The sequence below is a fragment of the Athalia rosae genome, chromosome 4, assembly GCF_917208135.1.
Source record: "Athalia rosae chromosome 4, iyAthRosa1.1, whole genome shotgun sequence".
Lineage (NCBI taxonomy): Eukaryota > Metazoa > Arthropoda > Insecta > Hymenoptera > Athaliidae > Athalia > Athalia rosae.
In genome coordinates, this window is record NC_064029.1 from 7727960 (window position 1) to 7752789 (window position 24830).

General features: G+C 38.0%; 5 protein-coding genes across 18 annotated transcripts; 3 read left to right on the forward strand and 2 right to left on the reverse strand.

Annotated features, from left to right (window-relative positions):
- Positions 1 to 1042: 1042 nt before the first annotated feature.
- LOC125500757 lies at positions 1043 to 2793 on the reverse strand. The gene is made up of 3 exons (XM_048654733.1): positions 2061 to 2793; positions 1588 to 1748; positions 1043 to 1278 (listed from the first exon to the last, which is right to left on the reverse strand). The coding sequence occupies exons 1-3, from the start codon at positions 2067 to 2069 to the stop codon at positions 1098 to 1100; spliced, it is 351 nt and encodes a 116-aa protein (XP_048510690.1). The 5' UTR covers positions 2070 to 2793; the 3' UTR covers positions 1043 to 1097.
- Positions 2794 to 4926: 2133 nt separating this feature from the next.
- On the forward strand, positions 4927 to 10803 carry LOC105692682 (protein argonaute-2-like). 3 transcript variants are annotated; one of them, XM_048654725.1, is made up of 18 exons: positions 4927 to 5084; positions 5146 to 5343; positions 5576 to 5809; positions 5849 to 6186; positions 6347 to 6667; positions 6854 to 7048; positions 7226 to 7349; positions 7426 to 7551; positions 7648 to 7874; positions 7984 to 8103; positions 8176 to 8449; positions 8557 to 8712; positions 8798 to 8960; positions 9037 to 9127; positions 9256 to 9425; positions 9555 to 9822; positions 9906 to 10090; positions 10232 to 10803. In XM_048654725.1, the coding sequence occupies exons 2-18, from the start codon at positions 5328 to 5330 to the stop codon at positions 10323 to 10325; spliced, it is 3102 nt and encodes a 1033-aa protein (XP_048510682.1). In that variant the 5' UTR covers positions 4927 to 5084; positions 5146 to 5327; the 3' UTR covers positions 10326 to 10803. The 3 variants fall into 3 exon arrangements, with proteins under 3 accessions (XP_048510682.1, XP_012267454.2, XP_025603016.2); XM_012412031.3 differs by having other exon boundaries at positions 5576 to 6186; XM_025747231.2 differs by having other exon boundaries at positions 5576 to 6186; positions 6350 to 6667.
- A 117-nt stretch (positions 10804 to 10920) lies between these two features.
- On the forward strand, positions 10921 to 12297 carry LOC105692686 (sentrin-specific protease 8). 2 transcript variants are annotated; one of them, XM_048654729.1, is made up of 2 exons: positions 10921 to 11074; positions 11401 to 12297. In XM_048654729.1, the coding sequence occupies exon 2, from the start codon at positions 11505 to 11507 to the stop codon at positions 12183 to 12185; it is 681 nt and encodes a 226-aa protein (XP_048510686.1). In that variant the 5' UTR covers positions 10921 to 11074; positions 11401 to 11504; the 3' UTR covers positions 12186 to 12297. The 2 variants fall into 2 exon arrangements, with proteins under 2 accessions (XP_048510686.1, XP_048510687.1); XM_048654730.1 differs by having other exon boundaries at positions 10949 to 11303.
- Positions 12256 to 20459, reverse strand: LOC105692685 (fatty-acid amide hydrolase 2-B). 7 transcript variants are annotated; one of them, XM_012412040.3, is made up of 10 exons: positions 20323 to 20459; positions 19963 to 20241; positions 14798 to 15007; positions 14508 to 14711; positions 14038 to 14243; positions 13829 to 13971; positions 13571 to 13749; positions 13100 to 13489; positions 12838 to 13020; positions 12256 to 12729 (listed from the first exon to the last, which is right to left on the reverse strand). In XM_012412040.3, exons 3-10 carry the CDS (start codon positions 15005 to 15007, stop codon positions 12586 to 12588), a joined length of 1659 nt encoding a protein of 552 aa, XP_012267463.1. In that variant the 5' UTR covers positions 19963 to 20241; positions 20323 to 20459; the 3' UTR covers positions 12256 to 12585. The 7 variants fall into 7 exon arrangements, with proteins under 7 accessions (XP_012267463.1, XP_012267464.1, XP_012267466.1 ...); XM_012412041.3 differs by having other exon boundaries at positions 19939 to 20241; XM_012412043.3 differs by lacking the exons at positions 19963 to 20241; positions 20323 to 20459 and adding an exon at positions 16494 to 16632.
- Positions 16451 to 24790, forward strand: LOC105692684 (cytochrome b5 reductase 4). 5 transcript variants are annotated; one of them, XR_007278220.1, is made up of 12 exons: positions 16733 to 16871; positions 17408 to 17770; positions 21357 to 21527; positions 21619 to 21719; positions 21807 to 21963; positions 22044 to 22303; positions 22404 to 22626; positions 22711 to 23005; positions 23084 to 23173; positions 23275 to 23433; positions 23547 to 23675; positions 24035 to 24790. XR_007278220.1 is itself a non-coding variant. In XM_012412034.3 (11 exons), the coding sequence occupies exons 2-11, from the start codon at positions 17488 to 17490 to the stop codon at positions 23599 to 23601; spliced, it is 1794 nt and encodes a 597-aa protein (XP_012267457.2). In that variant the 5' UTR covers positions 16451 to 16587; positions 17408 to 17487; the 3' UTR covers positions 23602 to 24790. The 5 variants fall into 5 exon arrangements, 4 of the variants coding, with proteins under 4 accessions (XP_012267457.2, XP_048510684.1, XP_012267456.2 ...); XM_012412034.3 differs by lacking the exon at positions 16733 to 16871 and adding an exon at positions 16451 to 16587 and having other exon boundaries at positions 23547 to 24790; XM_048654727.1 differs by lacking the exon at positions 16733 to 16871 and adding an exon at positions 16457 to 16587 and having other exon boundaries at positions 17414 to 17770; positions 23547 to 24790.
- The last annotated feature ends 40 nt before the right edge of the window (positions 24791 to 24830 follow it).

The following is a 24830-nucleotide window of genomic DNA, read 5'->3' on the forward strand; positions in this document are numbered from 1 at the left end:
GTCGTGTCGATGCGCACGTACACCTACGTGAGCCGTATCTATACGAAGTTGAAAATTTGTTATTAATTGACTTAGCCGATCTAATCAGTTGCGGGAATTAAGAGACGTAACTTGTATTTTTAACTCGATACATTTGTCACTTCTTCTTTGACCATATAATTCGACTTTAAGATATCCAATAAATTACCTTGACCATGCTCGCGGTGCGCACTCGAGACAGCATTTTATCTGCGATATTTATTATACCCAAAATATTTTGTATTAATAAGCCGCAGGACCCAAAATGTCAATTTTTCTCACCTGATTCTCACAATCAAATTTTTGTATCTCCGTCACAACGATTTCACGGAACCAATTGTTTTAACGTAATCTGCTCACGGAACAAATCAAACTTTAAGATTGGCAGAAGTATGTACGACACGAATCACGGTCTAATTTTTTTTTTTTTCTCATTTTGGAATGAATTCGAATTCCTTTGACGAGTTCTTCAGAAATACACGAGCCTATGGTGCTAAGAACTATGTAATGTAATGTACATACATACGTATACGTTTTGCCTGCGGTTATACATATAGTTACGGCTATTTCTGATAGTCTGTAAAGCTACCTCTGGAGAATTCAACGCGTTATTTTGCTTTTGATTTGCTCCCCCGATTGCGAGCGAACCGTTGTACGTGAAAAAATCGTAAAAGTGAGAACGGAAAATCATTTATCATCCCTCAACTATATGACGCGTAAGCAACAGCTTAAAACGATCCAAGAGCAGACGGTGGCTCGATGATGTGGTATTTCCATATTATTTATACAATTTACATATAAATGTATACCGATCCATTAATCTATACGCTGAACACATAGTCTAGTCAAGGTGACTTTCCGTCAAAGATTTTCAACTAAAATCATAATGGAAATCAATGCATCATAATAGAATATGCGTCACGTATACTTATATTAAACAGAGAAGTGGGGAGGGAAATTCGTGTTCTTTTTTGAATCATAATTTGATTTCATTAACGAAAATATATATTTTGAGTATGTACAATTGTTGATGTATAATCAGCTATTTCGCTGCTCCACAGCTGGGTGAATTTGTTTGTTTACTTTTCGTCAATCGAGTGATCTGGTGCGTCAACATCGTAGGAAAGTTGTACGAATTTTCCGTTCTCGTCTAGGTAAGAGAAAGTGCTTTTTTTTGAAACAACTATCTCCTCCCCTGTCTTATCGTCCGTTAAGACAATACCTTCTTCTTCAAACGTCGTTCCATCTCTGCTGACGATCCTATAAATTAAGATTTTTGGTTCCATGAATGAAAATGTAGGATCGGCGTTATCTAAAAAAAATAGACACAGCACCGTGCTAGATTCTAGCTGTCCGAAATATGTTCTTTCTTCGTGTCAGAATCTATGAAATATGATGTGGCAGAGGTATATCTAAGAAAAAAACTGACGTGCATTATGCGGCTTACGAAGCACAAAGGAATTTATGATGAGTGGAAATGTGTATAAAAAGGTAAAACCGGAAGAGGAAAAGTGTAAAACCGGAGGCGATGGACCGTGATAGAAATATATGAGCTGATGCAGAACTCACCTCAATCTGAAATGTCCGTCGTCGTCGACAAAAATTTGTGGTTCTACGTCCAGCTGAAATTCCTGGTCCTCAGCTGCGGAAATCAAATCGGCTGGTATGAGCTCCGGGGCAGCATAAGTAAAAGTGAAGACGGTTTGACTGCAGAGGAGCAAAATGAACACCTAAAACATATCGCGACGCAAAAATATTTCCCAATCATTTTTATGATCTTCCGGGTCGTTTCGAGAAAACGATGAAAAATTCGAGCAACTTATGCAACGCCAAAAGAATATTTTTCTGCCGAAGTTCGTCATTGCTCACACGGATTTTACTACCCCCTGATTTGGACTTCTATACTTCGTACGAGATTATCTTAAGAATTATTTGAGAGTTCTTTGTAACAAGAAATGATTACTTGTTTTATAATAGATAGTATATGAAGAGGAAATTGATCTGATGAGAATATTGACGGAGAATAAAGTAGAGATACTAACAAGTTTCATGACTGCGGTCTCTTGCTGTTTGTCACTCGCGTACACTGGGTATTAGAATTTGTATCTGCGGTCGAGGTGTTGACTCTTTCGACTTATATGTATCTACGTACCTCACATGTACTTTCCCATTAGAGCTTTTCCTGGAAAATTGCAAATAACTTCACTGAATTAGGATTTCAGAGCTAACAGGCATAGTTTATAATATGTGGAAAGTGAATTTAAGCAAGTCATTCAAATTTCCTTCTCCTGTCGAAGTAAATTAGTAAGTCTCATAACAACACATTTAAACAGTCGCACTTATGTAACTTGTTCTGGAGAACTTCCAACGAAAATCATTATTACAAGTACAAGATCGTACGAAATTAAAGAAAATGTAACTCCAAAAACGAGTCTTTGGGCTGCAGGTTGACGGTACCAAATTTTCACGCAGATGTTGAAGGTGGAAAATTTGTGAATATTGCTTCAAAGCATCAGTTTTAAAAATACAATTTGACGGTTTAAATTTGTAGTAAATTCTCCATGACAAAAAGTATTCATGATGCACACTTTATACCTCACGTGCGCAGATTAAGTTAAAGGCAGATGTAATTCGGTCGGGTTTTCCTGGAAAGTTTTTTAACCCCAAAGTTAAAGCAGTTTTTCAACAACAAAGTTGGCAAAGTTTATAGTGAATTGTCGTGTTCCAGAATAACGGAACTTCGATACTCATACGATCTCTTTTCATAGTCCTCATATTACTTGCATCATCCACAAATGTTTTTCATAAGTTGTATTTTACGTACGGTCGTTGAAGTATAGAAAGTTTGAACTTTTACAAATATCGTCTAACTTCTGCAACCCTTCTGGAGAAAATGAGAAAAAAAATAATATCACATATCCTAACATTCTCAGAACAGAGGATGGTGGCTGAATTACTTTTACACAGTTTTCTTTCCCCAAGATTCAAATGAAAATTTTATGCATTAATTTCGGACCGCATTGAAGCAATAAACACATTACTTGTGTATAGCTAATATTTTTCAGAGGTTCACCCAAATGCTAGATGCTCGGTGATTTGTAAAACTTCGAAGACGATTCACACCACGTATTTATTAATAATCAGGGAGTGTGCATGGCTTCGTATACCTACAAAAAAAAACCGCGTAGTAATGTATAACAACTTGCTGGCAAAATTATTGCTACGTTGGGAAGATCCGTTCTCAGTGGAGGAGTGTAGCCTTTAGAAAGACTCACTAATTTCCAGAACAACCTAAAAAATCTACAAGGATCTAGTCTCAGCATATTTCCGAATTTACGATTCAATATAATGGGCGATATCTGGAGGCTGGTAAAAGTGGATATAAACAGACATGTCTTCAGGTTTGCTCCATGATTTTGTCAGTTGTTTAGCTCTCGTAATATTTCTCAGGAAATCTCAAGGGGATATCTCATACTTACGTTATGCGTAAATCGAATGAACCGGGATATGGAAGTGTGACTGTGTGTATGTGAATGGTGTGAACAAATGATCCCCATTATAACAGAATCATATCATCATTCTATGATATCATGTAAAAGATGTCATAATTCGTCCCGTTTCATTTCACACTTTGATTATTCATATTTTTTAAAGCTAAATGGGTTTGAAGTTGAAATGCTATGCGGTTACCAAGGTCTTGCAATAAATTGACTGCGGTTGCCGATGTATAGAGATCAAAATTGTTGGAACTTTGATCAGTATAATAGTCAGGGAATTGGTAGCCAGTTCGATAATTAAATTGAGAACAGTGCATACGAATGGACCTCTGCGAAGCGATCTTCATTAACGAGGTATTATTCATTGATACCATCTTAGCTGTTATAGGATTTCAGCGGTCCAAAGTCATTTCCGATCAATGACGGAGTTAAAACTTGTTAGTACGTTGTAAATGACCAAGAACCTATGGGTACTCGAGCGAAACTTATTCATATACTATCTAAGTACTTTCACTAAAGGCCAAAATTTTCTAGAAATAATAAGTTTGAATGCAGGGGTCACATTAATTACATAAGTTTTTGCATATACGTTATTATCAAGCGTTTTATCACAATTTTTAAGTTTGGTTGAAATATTCAACTATAAAATTATTTGAGATCTTCGCCTGTGTTTTCATGGGCTTAACAATTGTTAAAGAATCATAAAAAATATTTTAATACATCCTTCATCTGAAAATACCAACAGCAGCGAATTGCTTTCGCAGAAAAATACCATTTAACATTTGAAGATAATATAGGAACTTCGGGGAATGGATCCATCTTGCCTACAGTCGTTGACTGAAAAAAGGGGCTACAACACTGAACTATCAGTAGGCTACGTTCGTGTATAACAGTAGTGTTTCTCCTGTTAAACCTATCTTTACTCATAGTCAAAGGTGAAATAAACTAGGGACACTTTAATATTATTTCCTATGTCCGTCTCGTCCAGTGGTCTCGCCAAATTGTCGCCATTGATGGGACAGCGAACGCCGCCATTGGGGCGCGCAACTCTTTAAACAGCACGAGTTTTGCAGCGTGGTTGTCACACAAAATGTGCAAAGACCAGTCTTCGGTGTTTTCCACCCCGAAGAATGTACAAACACCGAAGTCTTTGGTGTCTTTCCCGAAAGATGTGCAAAGTCTTTGGTGTTTTTCATCCCGAAGGATCTGCAAAAACTATAGTTTTTGGTGTTTTCCACCCCGAAAAATGTGCAAAGACCAAAGTCTTTGGTGTCTTTCCTGAAAGATGCGCGAAGACTATGGTTTTTGGTGTTTTTCACCTCGAAAAATGGGCAAAGACCAAAGTCCTTGATGCCTTTCCCGAAAAATGTGCAACGCAAAATTCGGCGATTAATCTGCAGTCGGCATGAGAGGGCTCGTTTTTTATTTGATTAAAGCATCCCTGTGATAAACACAGATGCAGCGACGAATTTTCGAACTGCGTTTATGTCCAATAAAACGTTCAACCAAAACTCAACATTGGTACTGCAAATTGGAACGTGATATATTCAATATCAGTCAACATTTATGGTAAAGCCCCGGACTGTATGATGCGTAATGAGTTTGAGCCTAAGTTCTTGGTGTGTTCCAGAACGTAGTGTGTGCCAGAAACTGGCATGTGTGCAATCGCTTCAAGAAAGCTGACCACTATCACCCTGACATCCATCAGTGTTTAACCGCAATACGCACTTGCAGTACTCCTTGAATTCCATTTTGACGATCATTCGCACATCAGTTCTTGCTACAGTTAATTGATCTTTAAAGCGAATCAAAATGACGAAAAAAAGGGGTGAGAACCTAGCTTTTAACCATTACGAACCAACAAGTAATAGAATGACATGGGAGTTCTTGATAAGTTCAAGAATTTCTCTATATGTCGAGATTAGCACTTTCCCTACTACCATCGATGCTAACAGTTGCATCATTTTCAATCTCTTCTATTTGTACTTGTAGAAATTTCAGGATCTGTGTTTTACTGATTTTAAACATAATTTGCAAATGCCGAACCATATTTTTAATAGGAAAGCAACGAAAGCAGCAAACCGAGAACACCCCTCAGGTCTCTCAACCTCAATCTGGAACCTCTTCACCACAGCTGGTACCACCGCAACCAAGAGTCGAAGCTCCTGTTACACAAATTTTGCAGTCAGAACCTTCCGTACCAGCACCTTCTGCAGTCACTACAGAAACAGGTCGCGGTCAAAGTCAAGGCAGCAGTAGAGTACAACCACAACCGTTGCAGCAGGCAGGCAGAGGTAGAGGACAACCACAACCGTTGCAGCAGGCAGGCAGAGGTAGAGGACAACCTGTTCCTCTGCAACATCCACAACAGTCACAGCAGCCAGCCTCACGTGGACCATGGCAGCAACCACAACAGCCGCAGCAGCCAGCCTCACGTGGACCATGGCAGCAACCACAACAGTCGCAGCAGGCAGGCAGAGGTGGAGGACAACCTGTTCCTGGGCAGCAACCAGAACAGTCGCAGCAAGCTCCTCAGCAACGCCCACAACAGTCGCAGCAGGCAGGCAGAGGTGGAGGACAACCTGTTCCTAGGCAGCAACCACAACAGTCACAACAAGCTCCTCAGAAAGAGCAACAGCAACAGCGCCAACGAGCACAAACATCTTCCCAGGCAAGTGGCTACTCAGAGCAACCTGCTTATTGTAGAGTAAAAATTGGAATATATTGATGCTTAAGTTTAATTCAGAAGCTTAACCATTTCCAGACTATTCACGCAATCAAAATTCTCTGAATAAAAATTTTTCATCACAAATAACAAAGTTTCTATCCAGCAGAGTCCTGTATCTACCAAAGAGCTGACAACGATGGTAGAAAAAATGAAGTTGGGTATACCGTGTCGTAAAAATGTGATGAAAGCTGGGACCCAGGGAAGACCAATCACAGTTGAAGCCAATGTAGTGTCATTGACATTCAATAAGAATTTCAATCCACAGGCTATACACTATGATGTAGCCTTTGATCCAGATAAGCCAAAATTCATGCTGAAAGCAGCCTTCGAAGTTGTACACAAACAATATTTCCCTAATCGGTATCCTGCATTTGATGGTAAAAAGAATCTCTACAGCAGCGGTTTATTACCATTTGGTGAAGGTGTAAGTTTGTGTATTAATTCATTGTTTCTACCTTGCTTATGTATTTCAGTTAGCTATTGACATATCCCATTCAATTGTCATTTCATCAATAATAAAATGCTTTCTTCATAGGTAATTTGAAAATGAGGTGAATAACACAGTTATTTATTGTGTCAATTATTCCTGATGGTTGTTTTATTTCATCAGATGATGGCTGAAATAGAAGTTCACGATCCAGAACGTGACCAAAAGAGACCTTGGAAGGTGACTATCACAAAAGTTGCTGTCGTCGACCTTTCCTGGTTGCCCAGAGTTGCTGCTGGTTTAAACAATATTGAACAAACCGCAGTACAAGTAATCGATGTCATTTTGCGTCACGGTCCAGCATCTCGATGCGTACAGGTAATGAAACAAATAAAAATTCGAAATCAATGCAGTTAAAGTATAGTGACCTGTAATCCATCAAATAAACAAAAGGTTGCGATAAGTGTGTAAAAACATTTAAATAGATTCCTATTAGTCGTATATAAAATATTATAAAACTAAAATGGCAAAGTTTATCAATTATCTGTGTTCTAGGTTGGACGTTCGTTCTTTCCTAAACCAACAACTGGAACGGTAGACTTGGGCAATGGTCTAGAATTATGGGTAGGCATGTTCCAGTCTGCTATTATTGGTTGGAAGCCATTTCTGAATATTGATGGTAATTATTTTTCTAATCTTGAGGAACAATAAGAACATACATTTGATGATTGTTTCCAAATTAATTGTTCCAACAGTGGCCCACAAAGGATTTCCAAAAGCTCAGAATCTGATAGATTTCATGAAAGAATTTCTACAAAGACGCCAGTTCACTGCCGATGAAGTGAATTACGCAAAACCGTCCATAGTTAAACAACTCAGAGGTTTTTTTACATTAATCTGGTATCAATAGAATAGGCGTATAAAAAAGATATACGACAGTGGGATGGTATAAATTTTATATAATTTTACGTCTACAGGGTTGAAAGTCTTATATGAAATTCCTGATCTTCCAACATCAAAAAGAACTCACCGTATAAATGATCTTATGGGTAATTCCGTTGACACCATCTTCACACTGGATAATGGACAAAAAATAAGCATTTTTGATTATTTTCTGAAAGAAAAAAAATATAGAATTAAACATCAATATATGCCTGTTGTATGGGTTGGTGGACGCAATCGACAGATTTATGTTCCTGCTGAAGTAAGCTCAAATTCTCATTTACCTTGTGAACACAGAAGAATATAAAAATCACCTCAATTAAGACATGAAATTCGTTCGTTGGAGTCAAGATAATAACTCTGTTTCACAGCTGTGTACGATTGTACCTGGTCAAGTAACTATGAAGAAAATGGATGAAATACAAACTTCCAATATGATTAAAGCTGCAGCTACGAGTACTGATGTCCGGAAACGAAAAATTATGAACGCGGTGAGTAGGAGACGAAATTTTTTGTTCTTAAAATTAACAAACAAAGTGTGACAGTGTTCCTATACATTACAGTTTGCATCCATCAACTTCAATAACGACCCTTGCGTTAAGGAATTCGGGCTTTCTGTGGGTGGCGGATTTGAAAAAGTACCAGCCCGCGTACTAGAACCGCCAATGATAAACTATCAAGATCGTGATATGAGAGTAAACAAAGGTGTTTGGAACGCAGCAAAGTTCAAACAACCAGCTCAGCTCGAACCAAAAACATGGACAATTCTCAGCATTAACGGACGTTATACAAACTTCGGACAACTTGAAGGACTTGCAAGCGAGCTGGTCGCTAATGGTATTAGATTTGAAACTATTAAGAATTCAGACAGATTAGATAATAATGTAAGTATAATATTTCAATTTGTAAATCACTGCTCATAATTTGCGACAAATCGTTTACAGCGAGAAAGTGTGGCATGGAACTCAGCGAGCCATTGAAACCCTTTGTGGTAATGGATGAACCAAGGCGAGACATTCGTGGAATCAGTCAATTTTTCGACAAGAATAAAACTTTGAAACTCGTCATGGTTGTTGTGCCTGATCGCGGGAACGCCTATAGTAAGACACACATGTCTTGACATGTATACTCTTCAGTTCGATACTGAGTTATCCGATTCTAATGGTTGATCTTTGTACTGTTTAGGTAAAATAAAACAGGTAGCAGAGATCCACGTTGGCGTATTGACTCAGTGCATCCGAGGACGAACCGTATCTAGGTTGAGTCCAGCTACAGTGTGCAACATCCTACTGAAAATAAATTCAAAGTTAAACGGTGTCAACCACTCCATTATGAAAAATACGCTTAGGTAATTGATTTCTTCATTAACTTAGCAATTGTCACAAAAAGTCAGAGATGTTTTTCAACTGAGTAAACGTTTGTAGACCTCCGTGCCTGAAACAGCCCTGTATTATTATTGGAGCGGATGTAACTCATCCACCACCAGATGCTGTCGACATACCGTCTATAGCAGCGGTACGGTTAACATTGATATATTCAATAATCCAGTATAAAATAGTCCAATCAATGAAAATAAGAAAAAATATTCTTCCCAAAACGCACCAATAACTCACTAATCTAATTTTTCAATGAATAAAACACAGGTGGCCGCCAGTCACGACGCGAATGCTCAGTTTATGTACAATATAAAAACTCAACTGCAACCACCGCGCGAGGAAATAATTCTAAACCTCCAGAGTATGGTGAGGGAACAACTGCTGTACTTCTATAAGCGCAATCAGGGTAACAAGCCTCAGAAAATCATATTTTACAGGTAAAGAGTAACCTTCACGCAAGGAAGACAATGAGAATAATCAATCAATACATTCCAAATCATTGCTATCCCATCATTCATTTCACGTACATTTTCAGTAGTTGATGTTTTTCGTCATTCATTTTTAAGGGATGGAGTGAGTGAAGGTCAGTTTGGTCAAGTCTTAGCTAGAGAACTTGAAGCGATCAGGAGAGCTTGCATATCATTGGCTGCAGATTACAAACCTCCAATTACATTTTTGGTGGTTCAAAAAAGGCACCACGTTCGCCTATTTCCAACAGATCCGAAAAACTCCGATGACCGAAATGGCAATGTGCAAGCTGGCACTGTAGTTGATACTGTGATAACACATCCATCTCACATCGACTTTTATTTAGTATCACACGCCAGTATTCAGGTAAAACCTTGAAAATTTCACTTTAGCTTTCACACACGATTATGATCAGATCAAAACTTTTTCTATTCCTTTTTTTTTTCTAGGGCGTTGCCAGACCGACAAAATACAGATGTTTGTGGGATGACAGTAATATGAGTGAGGATGAAATTGAACAACTTACATATTATTTGTGCCACATGTTTTCGAGGTGCAATCGGTCCGTTAGTTACCCTGCCCCAACGTACTACGCTCATTTGGCTGCGTACCGTGCTAGAGTGCACACAGAAGAGTAAGTTACCATTTAATTTTCACATGCGAGAGCTATACGTTATATTTTGTAAGCTATTTGTAACGTAACTTTGGGTGTTTCCAAAAGAAGTTGTTTCTTTTGACACGCGACAGTATTTAATAATGTTCAACGTTTTTCCAGCCTTCCTATAAACATACACAATTTGGACGAAGAGCAACGAAAGAAACTAAAACTAGCTGAGAGTATTACCGGGAACCCCATGTTCTTTGTATAATATTCTCAATTGATCATGATTTAACCTTGCCTCCTTCGGAAAAGTATGGTTTCACATATTACATTTTCAACTAACAATTCCAACTGGTCACAGTGGCGTTTGCATAATTCCTTGCAGCATATCCTCATTGACCTGAATAAGATGGTGATAAACCAAAATATGCAGTAGCGAATAATGACCAAAAATAATAAAATTCATCCCAAAAAAAAAACACGAATCCATCACGAGTTATATGGGCTGAATAATGCTTGACAAACTCAACATCGTCACTATCGATAGCTTTAAAACTTATCTTTCGCAGCCGCAAAAATTGATAATCTATGAACATCTAATTTTTAGTTCACTCGAGGTGTTATCTTTTTTTTTCACTTTCAATTATATCTGAGTATTGTACGACTCATAGTGAGTTCATGTAATCCAATGCGAATCTGTACAATGATTATACTCACATTATCAATTATATCTTTAAAAATCCCAACTACAGGTATCGTTCAGTTATTTAAATACACCACCGAAATTCGCCGGCAAGTGTCCGAACCCTGTACATGTAGGAAGGCTTCTCTAGCGCTCCAAATGTCCATGGTCTGAATAAATGCCGAGTAAGAATTGAAACAAATTTAGATTGGTTAGTATCGATAGGTATACCAGACAGATACGACGTATCTTTTATCGTCGCATTACCAAGCGGCAATGTAGAATTCTCGTGGAGAAAATTCACGGAAGCCCGAGACGTTGACAGAACGTCCGAGGTAAGTGGCCGATCACGAGATAAATTCTGCAAATGAATTCGTGACATGATTCACATCTTGTGTTATTTAATAGTGTGGTAAAACATCTTGATCACAACGAATGCCGTTTGATCCCATTCAACGAATTCAGTATTCAATATTCCAATAGTCAACCGTATGGCACATTATACTTGTTCGCAAAAAAAAACCAAAACAGATTGAATGATCGCGTACATTTATCAGGATATAGGTAACCTAGCAATTAATAGCTGGATAGAAGAACTGACACAGTACTTTAATTGAAATGACATTTCGCTTTTTAGTGATCTGATTTTACTGGGTTGTAGGTTAAACACAGTTCCACTTGAGCTCAAGTAAGTTTGCTGTAAAATCACACGACCACATTACAGTCTTCGTTATCACCAATGAATCATTTGGTTGTCTCCTGAAGATGTCTAAGAATATTCGCAATGAAAATAAAATTGCTTTAAGCTATCACGATAGCCTTCTCAGAGAATCTGATGTGCAACTTTTGAGAGGGCCACATTGGATCAATGACAACATCATTGGATTTTATTTCGAGTACCTGGATAAGAAAACTAAGGATTCTAAACACTCGAAGAATTTATTATTCGCTAGTCCTGAATTAACACAGTTGCTCAAACTAACACAATCTTCAGACTGGGAGGCTCTGTTAGATCCTATAAATGCCAAGTCAAGCTCTTTCATATTTTTCCCACTAAATAATTGTGATAGTAGGGAAAGTGGGGGTGGTACTCACTGGAGTTTGCTCGTGTATTCGCAGGTAGAAAACAAGTGCTTCCATTTTGACTCATGCCAGGGTTTAAATGCTGCTGCAGCCAAAAATTTTACACAAAAGACATTAGATTATTTTTGCACTAAAGGGTCAGACAGCTATCACGAAATAAATTGTCCACAGCAAGATAACGGGTATGATTGTGGTTTGTATGTTCTTTGTTTCACAGACTCAATTGTTGAACATACCATGCAACAATCGAAAATGAATAATTGCCAATTCCGAAATGTTGGAGTTTTGGTCAATGATAAACGAAAAAACTTACTGGAAATGATCAGTTATTTAAAAAAACATACTTCGGATTCTGATCAATAATTTTTGATTATATGTATTATCTTATTCATTGTAGTTGTATGTAAAAAACTTGATAAAAGAGCTGGCTATGTGATATTCTCACCAATAAAAATTGATTTATTTGGTACATAAATATATATTGTCTTAACTTTGTTGAATAACTACCTAGGTACTTTGAATAGTTTGGGATATCAGACAATCCAGACCGAAAGAAAACCACACTTTAGGCCAGTTTAGGCTCACTGTTTTGATTGAAGTTCCATTCAAAAACTCAAGTTTTGTTTGAAACCTCATAAAGCATCCAACGTTTTCTCTATTTGTATAATTTTACATATTTCGTAATAATTGTTAACCGTTGAAAAATGATTAAACAAAGGCCCTTGAGAATTATAAAAAGTTTTGTTATGATTTTTACGTGCACCTACGTGTATAATGCTATGTTCGTCGGAACTTGAATAGTTTTCCCATTTTCAATAAGCGGCGGAGGGATCCAACCCCCAAATGCGCGTCCAAGTTCTTCCGCGACGGCAAGTGTTAAATGGTCTTGATATAGTCCACCGATGACCTATCGGATGAATGTACAGATAATTACCTCAATAGGTATTCATAACATCATATAAAGTCTTATTATTGTTCATCACATTTGATTCATATTTACAATGCAATGGATTACCTGTATGCCGATAGGAAGGCCTTCTTTATTGAGTCCTAATGGGCAAGCGGTTGCGGGTAAACCCATTATGTTAATTATAGCAGTATAGGAAAAATTGAAAGGCTTTATTAGAGGTTCATGATGCATTGGAGCTGCTGTAGGATGAGTTGGGTATAGAAAAACACCATCATCACCCAACATGTCCTTAAATGTGAAAACAATGACGGTCAGGGATACTTTTTTAATTACCTAGTGGTAGCTGTTGATAATAATAATTATGTACCTTGAATTCCAAGATGAGATCTCTACTCTCTTGAATAAGTTTCACGTGTTTCTCAGTTCCATACTTGATTCCAAAACTTTCGACTAATACAGTAATCAAGGCTATTAATGTGTGGTGACCCATAAAGGTGAACCATTGTGCAAACTTCCACCATATGTTTAGATCTCCCGTTCTGTTGGACAATTCCCATGCAAAACCCTTCCCATCTTTTGCACTCATATTTGCCAACCATAATTCTATACTCTTTTTGAACTTTTTTATGTTAACTTTCTTTGCCTTAACATTATGAACTCTTTCAAGATAATCAACTACTCGTTTCAGACCTTCTTTTATCTCAGGTTCTACCGGAGAAACAAGCAACTGCCCACCATCGTCTTCCATGTAATAGAACTGTCAAATCATTAAGTTACATTATAAAATAAAAATCATGTCGGGATCTCAAAAAGATTTCACAAGCAATTGATAACTGACCTTGATTTTTGAAATATCGACTTTATCATCTAATTTAAGCATGCTGGCATTCTTGCCCGCCAATACCCTGAGCATGGGTAATAAATCGAATGGATTCCGGCACATCGGACCAAGGCTAAGAAGTTCATCCAGTTCCTTCTGATGAGGACTTGGATATTGCCCATCGTTTGATACAACACCTTTTTGGATTTAATAGACATAGAAAACATTAAGATTCTACCGCCTATTAGGATAATCAACATTGTTTCAACGACAAACCTTTAGAAGTTCTATGACCAAAAATTCCATTGAAAAAGCTAGGCATACGGATCGAACCACCAATATCTGAGCCAATCCCAAATGGTGATCCAGCTGCAGCGAGTATACAACCCTCACCACCAGATGAGCCTCCCACAATATGCCTGAAATTTGTACATACCATTTCTATAGATTGCAATACAAATAATTTAGATTCCAACAATACGAACCTCGTGTTGTATGGATTTTTACTGGTGCCATATAAACAATTGCTGCTTTCCCACCACATGGCTAATTCAGAAACGTTGGTTGTGGCGAGAGGTATAGCACCTGCAGCTCTCAATAATCTTACTGCTTCAGCATCTCTTTCAGCTACTGTGTTTCGGCGCTCTACCAAACCTGCAGTTTGTTTCATTCCTGCAATTCCTATACAGTCCTGAAAGATAGTTTCAAAACACAATTAGTTTCAGCGCATAATCAGGCGTTTGCAAAAGCTTAAATGTAGAAAAATATGGTAATTATGACGTTTGGTTATGCCATCAAACAGAAATTCTAGACAATTTATTTTTTGAACGACTAATATTTAGCCGGGCAATAAATAACATAACTAATTCTTTAACCAAATTGTGTAGGATTGAAATATTGTGAGTAGATAAGAATCCTTCATTATTTGTACCTAAATTGTAAATTTCAAAAGCACCTTAGTCGTAAATGGTACTCCAAGAAAAGGTTTTTCCTTTGTCAAGACTTTGATGGATGGTGCGTTTGGAGATCTCAGCATCTTATCACATTTCTTTGCCTCTTCTAATGCTGCCTCAAAACGGTTCTCAACCATACAATTCAAAATTGGTTGAATTTCTTTAATTCTATCTATGAAAGCTAGTACCACTTCTTCCGAAGTAATCTGAAATCGTACAAAGTATTTTGAATAAACTACTGTTAAAGTACAAATATTTGATCGATTAATTCTATCGAGTAGAACGTATATACCTCTTGCTGTCGTATTTGAGCAGCTAAAGTCGATGCACTGTATAGCAGAATGCGATTTGTTACCGGAGGCTGACATTCGTTCGGATGACAGATGTATGCAATGAGAGTAAAGATACCTCTGGCTATTAATTCGATAATCCGATGCAAAACATTGACGATTTGAATGAAGGCCTGCATTTTCCTTGGTTGCTGTTTTCGTTTGCTTGACATCTGTCGAATTATTATTAAATTACAAATTGACATCAATGTTACAAAAATTTTAATGTTACATGAGAATATTGATCGAGAAGAGCAAACTGCCGATGAAAAGTGTGAATAATTGCCATGGATAACACATGACAAATGAATGGTTGTCTGATAATATGAATGACGTGAATTTGACTTCAAAAAGGTTAGGACATATACGTTTTGTAAATTAAAAGTGACGTTAACACGATACCAAAGATCGAATATATTTCTTCCACTTTGTTTTTGTTTGTTGTTTAACTACTTTCTTAAAGAAATTCTCCCTCATTATGTAGATTTATTTCGTCAAATTAACAGCGGCAGCACAGCAACAAGTTTATATCGACATGCATGGTCGTTGGCCGTGGCTTCTTTGTGTTCACCAAAGAGGATCGCCTGAATTACATTTAGTATACACACAGTGTATCCACATTTGTATGATACAATGAATCACATTATCACGCTGTGTACGTAATTCGAATTGCCATATACGTATGACCCACCGATTGGATAAACCATTTCTAATTCTTATGCAGCTCAACGAAATCGAAAGAAAGAAAAAAAGATAAAATAAATATGTAACTCCTACATGTGCTCCTACAATTTGCAATACAGGTCTTTGCATCTCTCTTGATTCCATAGTATGAATAAGTAAATTCAGTTTATAAGCTGAACGGTAAATAATATAGGCGATATTGACGATGGACGTCCGCCACGCGGCAACAGGTATAACAGGTGCACGGGATACACGGGATACACAAGCAAATATAATAATCTCATTCATACAGCTTGTATCGAAGCATCATTGGGGTGGTGAATTTTTAAGTTGTTAAATTAACATTTTTTATATGATCTAACTCTTCAATATTCCCAGTATACCGGTGAACTTCACAGTCGCGTAGCCTACGACCATTCACAAAAAAATTGGAGCTTTTGAACATGAATTGTGGGCGTAATATACATCCTGATCAACATGATATACGTACCAAAGAATCCCTAAAGTCTAATCTCTAATGAATAAATTCATACTCACACGCAGTAATTTTTGTAAATAAATGTCAAAAGATTATATAGCCGAACTATTCGCACAAAATATAAAATTTTCGAAGCTATAACGTGCTTAATGTAGAGATGAGCAAAGGTAGGTTCACCGATACCGTGAGTTTCTGAGTTTATCCAATCATAGATCTCCATAATCAAATCATATACTAACATGTGAACAAGAGGTAAGTAGATACAATACACCATTGTGTGCGTATGACGACGCACTAATACCAAAGCTTGAATGGAGGAGTTTAAAGGTAGCTCCAACTTTTGATGGATGAGTGAAAAAAATTAAATTGTGTAAAAGGGTGTGGTAGCGCTACCCAATGGAGAAACGCTGAACTTTGGTAACAAAATTTCTGAGAAATCAAACCCCTGCCGTTCGATGGCGCTTAAAGCTTAATACCTAAATACCCAAATGTCGTACCGCGATTCCTCTGTTCGTCGATAAAATGGATAAAATATTTTGCGCCAGTAGAAGGAAGTCAGTGACATTTGGCGGAAGATAGTAGAACTCACAGGTGATGCATTTTTCGTTATTTTTTTTCTATTAATTAATACTAGAGTGTTTATAACTACTCGGAGGCAGCGATGGCGGAACCCCCTTGATTTTTTTATGGTTATTTTATTGCACTCGTGGTAGTTTATCGTTTATTTGGTACTATATTGTGAGGAAGTCTGGCAACGAAAAGTCGCGCACGTTACTCAACACTCAAGAACAACTGACTAATAACCAACCGTGAAGGATTACAAGTAATTAAATTATACAGTCATTCAAGGAAGCACGCATAGAGGATATAGTGAAGTAAGTAACCATTTATGCTACACAATTCATTGTCAGCTGAATTACACGTACGTGCGCGACCTCGCGAGCCCGCACGGTGCCTTTGATTGAACTATAAAAAGAGTCTTCAATTTATCAATTGCATTATTGTCCCTAATATAGTTATCGTTACATGCCGGTGTCCTGTAGGATTGATCAATCTCCCGAGAGTTCAAAGCTCTTTTCTAGCCGCATTCGTTATTTGCAGCTACGCCTATTGTTCTATCCCATTTGACATTTACCTTACCTCCTAATAAACGGGATAAGTTAGATTACCGGTATCCGCAAATTTCACGATCTATACTCGTATTCATTTCATTATCGTTGCTAAGAATATCCATCCCGCACATGATCGAGTAGATCGGACGAGAGAATCCCAATAGTGTTCGAAAATCAAATAAATAATGGCATTCCAACGACGTTCTTTCTTTTGCTCCCTCTAATCGTGGATGGCGCGAAATCGTTCCGAATTTTGACCATCAAATTTTCACGCTGATCTTATCAAATGTCTTTGTCAGTTTCAGGGGGAGTATTGATCCGACACTGTAATCAGGAAATCTTTCAAAATTATTCGAATTCAATCGATCATTTGTTTGGAATGGAAGTCCACGAAGTTGATGCCGACAAAGTGAGCACTGCCAAATCGGGGGAGGATTCTTCATTGAATACAAAAATTTCTAAAGATTTTGGGCCGCATCGGGAAAAACTGATGAAAGTAAACCTGCCCCCAAAACCACCAGTATCACCCACGAGCCTTTTAGCCCAAAATATCGCGCTTTTGCCGACTGGGGTGGCCAGGGTAACGCAATCGCAACAGACAAATCCTCCTGTTAAGATGAATTCACCTTATCCTGCAGGATCGTCTACGGGGTCTGCAACCGGTAGGTGAAAATTTTTATTTTTTACGTGACATATGCACAGTTTTCTTTACGTCTTTTTTGGGTGACAATCCTGCAACCGGAGCAGCTATTTATATTTTTTAGATAGTTATCTACGAGGTTATCTGGTTATCTTTGGGATAGTCAATCACATAAAATAATGTTTGAACAGCATTTACTGGTTCGCTTGAACCTGTTGAGTCGGTGTTATGGCAACAAGTGTTTCACTCTTCTGAGCATCGCAGGTATATGTATGTATACCTTATTACCCAGAGGGGTGCATATGCCTTAAACCGAACTAAATAAATGCGAGTACAATATTCTTAAAAAAATGTTAACGCTGCGTTCAATGCAAGCAATGAAATATCCTTGCGATTGACATAAATTCCAAGTTGGTCAGTTTAATTACTTAATTGACGCATTAACGACATCGTGAGTAATAGCAATTTACGCACGCTTCGCGTGTCGTATAGATTATGAAACAGTTTTAATTTTTTGTATTTTTTTTTTTTCATTTTCATTCTATAAAATTACTGTGACACGGCATTCAGAGAAATCCATCATTTTTTTTTTCATACGGGAGTTCTCAATCATGAAAAAAAAAAACTAGACGCTGATCAATCGGCATGTTTGTCATAAAATCGCAACGTACTTATATTTTTCCGTCGCCCGATACAATTATACGACCATGAAAAACAGTCGTTTGCCTTGAACGTGTGTCTTCGAGTAGCAAAATGTACCTTGCAGTTTCCAACGAAATATAGACGATAACAACTCCCGGATTCTCATTGCCAAACGAACTTGGTATGATTTGAGTCTGTGGGTAGCCGGGTTAATGCGTTGCCACGCCATACGCCGTCACCAACGTTGACGCTCTTGCACGATGGCTCCCGATCGTAGATTCATCGATCTGCGATTATCAAGCCACCAACTCTGACGTACTGCGTATAATAACGTGACCTATGATAATTGTACATCGAATAATTAATTGCAATACGACCGCGAGCTTCAAGTCCTTCCGAATAAGATACGATGCAGGGTATGCATAGATTATCAAAACGCGTCATATTCGGATGCAGTTCGGTTAAGAAATTTATTCTCACCGTCGACGATACCGAAAACCTAACGATATGACGTATGAATGAACGGAAACGGTTTTATGCCGTAGCAGGAGAAAAGAAAAGTGACTCTGAGTCAGCTGATCGTGAACACTGCGGCGCTATTGATCTATCCGTGGTACCTAAGTGCCTACGGCAAATGAGAAGCGGAGGAAAGTGCGGAGCAGAGGGTAGAAGAGGCGAGGAACGAAGAACTCATGTCCAGAGTGTGGGCTCTAGGTGTAGGTCGCTGTCTCTCCAACATTTTAATCTTTTGTCTATGGGATCCCGATCCAGTTCTAGCTCGAGTTCGAGTTCCAGTTCCACTCTCCTAGACTTCGTTTCTCGCGTTGGGTTCGACGAAGACGCGTACTCCGCTCCATCCCTTGAGTACCGCGCATAGCTCCTTATTTTATCGTACTCTAATCGCCCATAAGACTTCGTATCGCCTGGCCTCGAATCTCTAACATTATATGTATAGGGGGAGACCCACTTGCTTTGAAATACTTGATCGCCTCGAACTTTGAAACATTACAAACCCGTATATTTCATACATATCAATATCTATCTCTGCAACACGGGAATCTGCTTCTGGTTCGGCGCATATATGAATATATCTATATTTTATACAAGTCCTAGGTATGAACGCGAATGTCGCTTTCATAATTCTACACGCATTTAGAAACCATGGTGGGTTTGTTTCGAAAACCTACATAGAAGTTGGTAGTATTTGTGGTAATATTCTATAAAAGTTATGTCTCGTCAGGCCCCCCGGAGTATAATAAGGCCGCAAGTATACGCTTTCGCGTAACGTAGTTCAATCAAAAAATGTATAAGTATGGAACTTCTGAAATCTACAGTGAATATAAATCACCATACGTATAATGCAACTTGAACATTTGGCACGAGTAAATTCATGAATTACCTCAATAACCCGTGTAAATTATGCGATAGATTATAACGTGTACATACGTGAATAACTTTGAACGTGAACCGACGTGAACTTTCCCGTTAATATGAATTAAGTCGATGTGTAGTTAATACCAGACAAGAATTGAATAATGGAATACATACGGAGTCGTTATACCGTCGACTTACACGTCAGATGCACCTGCGATTAAAGTTCTCCGTACGTTCATTCAGCTCTTGTAATCGTGGGGTTTTTCGGAATCCGTTGCACTTCGTAACCAAAATTGTCCTTGGTACGTGTCGGTAGGTCAATCAATATCGAAATGATTTCGACGATTAAGGATCGTCGTCTGTCCTTGATCAAGTGATGTGTAACACTGGCGGTTGATGCACTTTATGCACTATATCTGTACAGTCGCCCACATCAGCTTATTTCGGTCGGTTGTTGCTGCAGCAAGTATCTCTGCTCTAAAATTACAATTAATATGAAGCACTTAACACGCCGTACGAAAAACAGGGTATTGAATTAATCTTTTTTCTTTTACTTACGATCAGTATTTCTTTGACTCTAAGTAGTTATAATTTCCATTAGATCTCTGGCGACTGGCTCTCGCTCTCAACGAAGTTTGAACCTTCGAAGTCAGACAACAACTAACCGTGTTGCGTTCGCTCCTCGTATACTTGCTGTGCGATTCGCGAGTTCATTAACAATTTTCAACGGATTCCTTGTCCTCGTGATGATGGCCGTCTACGGGAGTATGAGTAATTCAGGGGTGGGGTGTCAAATATTTTATATTGAACTAGAAGGTGTATGATAGAATTTTTTCCGTTGATAGGTATCGAGATTATCATTAATATAGAGTACGTTGCACGTACCAAAGCGAGTTAATAACGTTTAGTGATTAGGCTAGTTTATCAGAAAATTTGCGATAACGTTTTACCGGCAATATGCCGTAGGTTTGGATATTGTGGACGTGTGATAACGCGGTTGAAATTATTTCATCTCAGACATACATTATGGCTGTAATTGAAAGATGCATTGTTTTACGAAGAGAATTAGTATAAATTTTATACTATAACATACGGTTTAAAAGTTGTACCTACAGCTGCGGACTGAATATACAATCTACATGTATTTCATGAAGGCTTGTGACTTATGCAACGGCAACGTTAAATGGGCTATGATGCAGTTGGTCGGAAATCATAGGGATGGAAAAATCAAGAATATGACGAGGCATTTCATTTATTTTTTGAACTAAAATATGGCGAAATGTTGCGGCGCGTCTACGATCTTCGCCATAAAAGATAGTAGTAGTTCACCACACACAACAGGTCTTCATCTTCAGGATGGTCAGTATCATGTTATGATGCTTTGTGGAAAAAAATAATCATTTTTCGGTAAATTCGAGCTTTTTGATTGGGAGGAACAAACTAGTAATAGTGATGCAGCAAGTTACTTATACTCAAACGGATGAATTGAGTCCAGCGGACAACCGTGAACCCCAATTACGGCTTTTAAAGGCTTGGGGGCATAAATATATATCTGTTCATTAAATCCTATGATAATTCACCGTATTTTTCAGGAAATCCACGAAACAAAACAGCCCTGGCCCCAGGGCATAGCTTGATGGACTGGATCCGGCTCGGGGCTTCGGGGGTGGATTTGACGGGGGTAGGTGGTGTACCTCAAAACATTAGCCCTTCCGAACTCGCTCGACATGACAAGCCGAATGACGCTTGGATCGCGATTCGAGGTGGGAATATACCGTAGCGAATAAATTATTTGCATGATCAATATTCTTCGGAATTTGTTGAACATACATTTTCGAGACGTAAATTTTATAGGAGTCGTGTACAACGTGACGAGGTACATGGATTTTCATCCCGGTGGAGTACCTGAACTCATGAAGGGTGTGGGGAAAGATGCGACGAAGTTATTTGACGACGTAAAATATCAAATCCAATTATTCGAAAAATTACAATACTTGCAGCTGGTGGCTTAACATTTTTACGTACCTATAGAAAATTTACAGGTGCATGCGTGGGTCAACTACCAAAGTATTCTACAAAAGTGTGTCATTGGCAGGTTGAATCGCTCAGCTAGCGACTGTCCACTTCCATCTCCACAGGCAAAAACTCCTTCCCCATCATCTGCATCTTCACCATCTGCTCTGCCTACACCATCTAACAGTGGGTTTCAATAGTTTATTGTCTCGGAATACAGTGTGCGTGCTCAACTTGTTGAAATACATCGTTATTATAAATTACAGAAGAGAATTCAACAAATGACAGTGTTGCTCCAGTTGCACCTCAACCGCGAATGGATTGGATTCAAACGAGCAATACCATAACTTTGTTTTATTATTCTATACGTGATTATCCAGCAGTAGGCTATCAGTTGACGCGAATCTCTGATGTTAAATATCATATTCGATTTTCTTTGGAAAAGGATATTGTCACACATGAAGTTGAACTATCTGGTGCTGTTAATTGGCCACCAAAATGGAAAAGAAACTTTGAATCAATGAAGGTACATACAACATAAGCTAGGTCGTGTATTAACGGTCAATATCCTTCTAGTTTTTTTGATTAATCTATAGCACCACTGAAATTGAGTATTTTATTTCCAGATTGAATTCACCTTCATTAAAAAAGAGCCGAAGCTGTGGAAAACTTACGGGACCATGTCTGCATGCCACGAATCAAACAAAAAGCAGAGAATTTATAGAGAATACCGAGTGGTTAGCAACACGTCGCTTTGTAAATTGGTTCGTCTTTTAGTTTTACGTGCGGATCAATATTTGGAAATAATACCAATTGGCAGACACGTTGAAGCCAGACTAAATATTATGGGTAAATATTCACTCCAACTACATGTGAGCTTCGTCCATCCAATAATTTTTACATGATGAAATGATGATCAATATTACTATACAGGCACAGAAGTTTCACGAATGTATACTCCAGTTCCACCCTATCTCCATCCTGATGATATTGCTCCCAAGTACGAATCGGATTGCATTTGCTTGATGGTGAAAACGTATACCGATGGTGCACTCACTCCTACAATGACTACTCTAAAATCAGGGGAGATTTTGACACTGAGTAATAGTCTCGGAACTTTTGTAGCAGAAAATTTCCAAGACTTTACCATCATTCACATGATAGCCGCAGGCACTGGTCTTACCGCTATGCTTCCCAATATCCAATGGGCACTCGGCAGACGTAACGTGTAAGAAATATCAATATCAGAAGCTGGAGAAACTCAAACTATTATCCTACGAAATTTTGAATTATTTTGTTATTTTAGAAGCCGTATCAATCTCATCAATTTGAATAAAAACGAAGACAATATATTTTATGCCACGGAATTGGACAGAATAGCTTCAGGAGAACCCAGGTGAGCAGACACATTATTTTTTCTTTAACGAACAGCGGCTAGTCATTAAATTATAATCAACAGCACAGATTTTCCGGTTTTGATAATTAACTTGATTTCAGATTCACAGTTACTCACGTTTTGTCACATCCAGGTGATTCTTGGACGGGTCGTCGCGGTGAAATTTCCACTGATCTCTTGCGAGAGTTGTTGGGTTCCAGCTCCAATCAAGCATGCGTTTTCAACTGTGGACCCAGATCATTTATCCAGTTGACTAGGAAGTGAGTTTGGAATTAAATTTATTCATTTGCATATGCGATGAAATATATTTCTTGCAAGATCCTCGATTGAAAAACTTAACGTATTTACAAATTTTGCACTCAATTGATTACAGGATGCTTTGTGACCTTGGTTGGAAATCAAACCAGCTGCATGAGTTCGACGATTAACGTTGTTGACTATTCATCGTTTCCGAGTGAATTATGGTATCGCCATTACCGTGAAGAAAAATGGAACAAAATAAGTGAGCTTTTTTGAAAGTGTAGAAAAATTTATTTTTATTATGCGTAGATGTTGTAAGTAAGATTCCATACTACTATGGAGGAAAAAGCACACAAAAATGCAAAGTGGAATTCGGAATTTTAATAAAGTAGGTAACGAAAAACATGCTCACCAGTCGTATATTTGACCGAACAAAATACTTGACTCACTTGCACCCTGATTTACTGCGTTGGGCTTAACAACAATAGTTCCGGGAAAAACTGCGGCGGTGCAACTCCACTTACAAGATTTAAGCAGAACCATTTAGCTACTAGATGTTGTCAGCTCTGGATATAGTCATCGGTGTACTTAGATGAATGTTTACGATGTTCTATTTTTTAGCTTTTACCACATTTGCCTACTATCACCTCTTGAAACTTCATCTATTCTTGTTGGAAATTACAAATTTTGGGCATTTCACCAGCGAACCAACATGTAGTTCTAAGTAATTCACCGACCAGTGTTTAATGTTTGGCTTGGTTTGTACCTGATAGTTGTCATTTAATATTTCTGAGAATGTTCAACATCTCAAACATTGATCATAACTATATTTTGTATGTTTTCTAGTCCTAATCAAATGTAATACATGTAAATATATATCATATGCCTACCTACATAACATTATTATTATTATTACCGTTGTTATTATGATTAGTATTGCAAATCTTATTTCTTCCATTTGTCAACATTATTGCGCCAATTTATCTTAGGAAGTAATTGTCTGTGATGTAGAACGTAGTCATACAAATACCGTGAGGCATTAGAATCGTATTGCACTGTGTAATAGTGTCAGCAGTACCTGTCGATCGCTTTAATAGCACCAATCAAATTGTTATATGTTTTATTGTTGAAGAATTTGCGGGAGAATTTATTAGGAATAGCTTACAGGAAATAAAACTGTCGTCTTTCAACATCATTTACAAAACCCGATCTGATTATGATGTAAAATTCCAGTCCATCATTCATGTGTGTAATCGTAGTCCTCACATAATACCGAAGTAGGATAATGGTACTATTTTACATCCATGGTTAAATGATACGACTCTACACTGTAAATACTTTTTGTACACAAGCACATAAAAATATTCGAAATCAAAATGAGTTATCGTTATTCCAGTTTCCCAGAATAACTACGTAT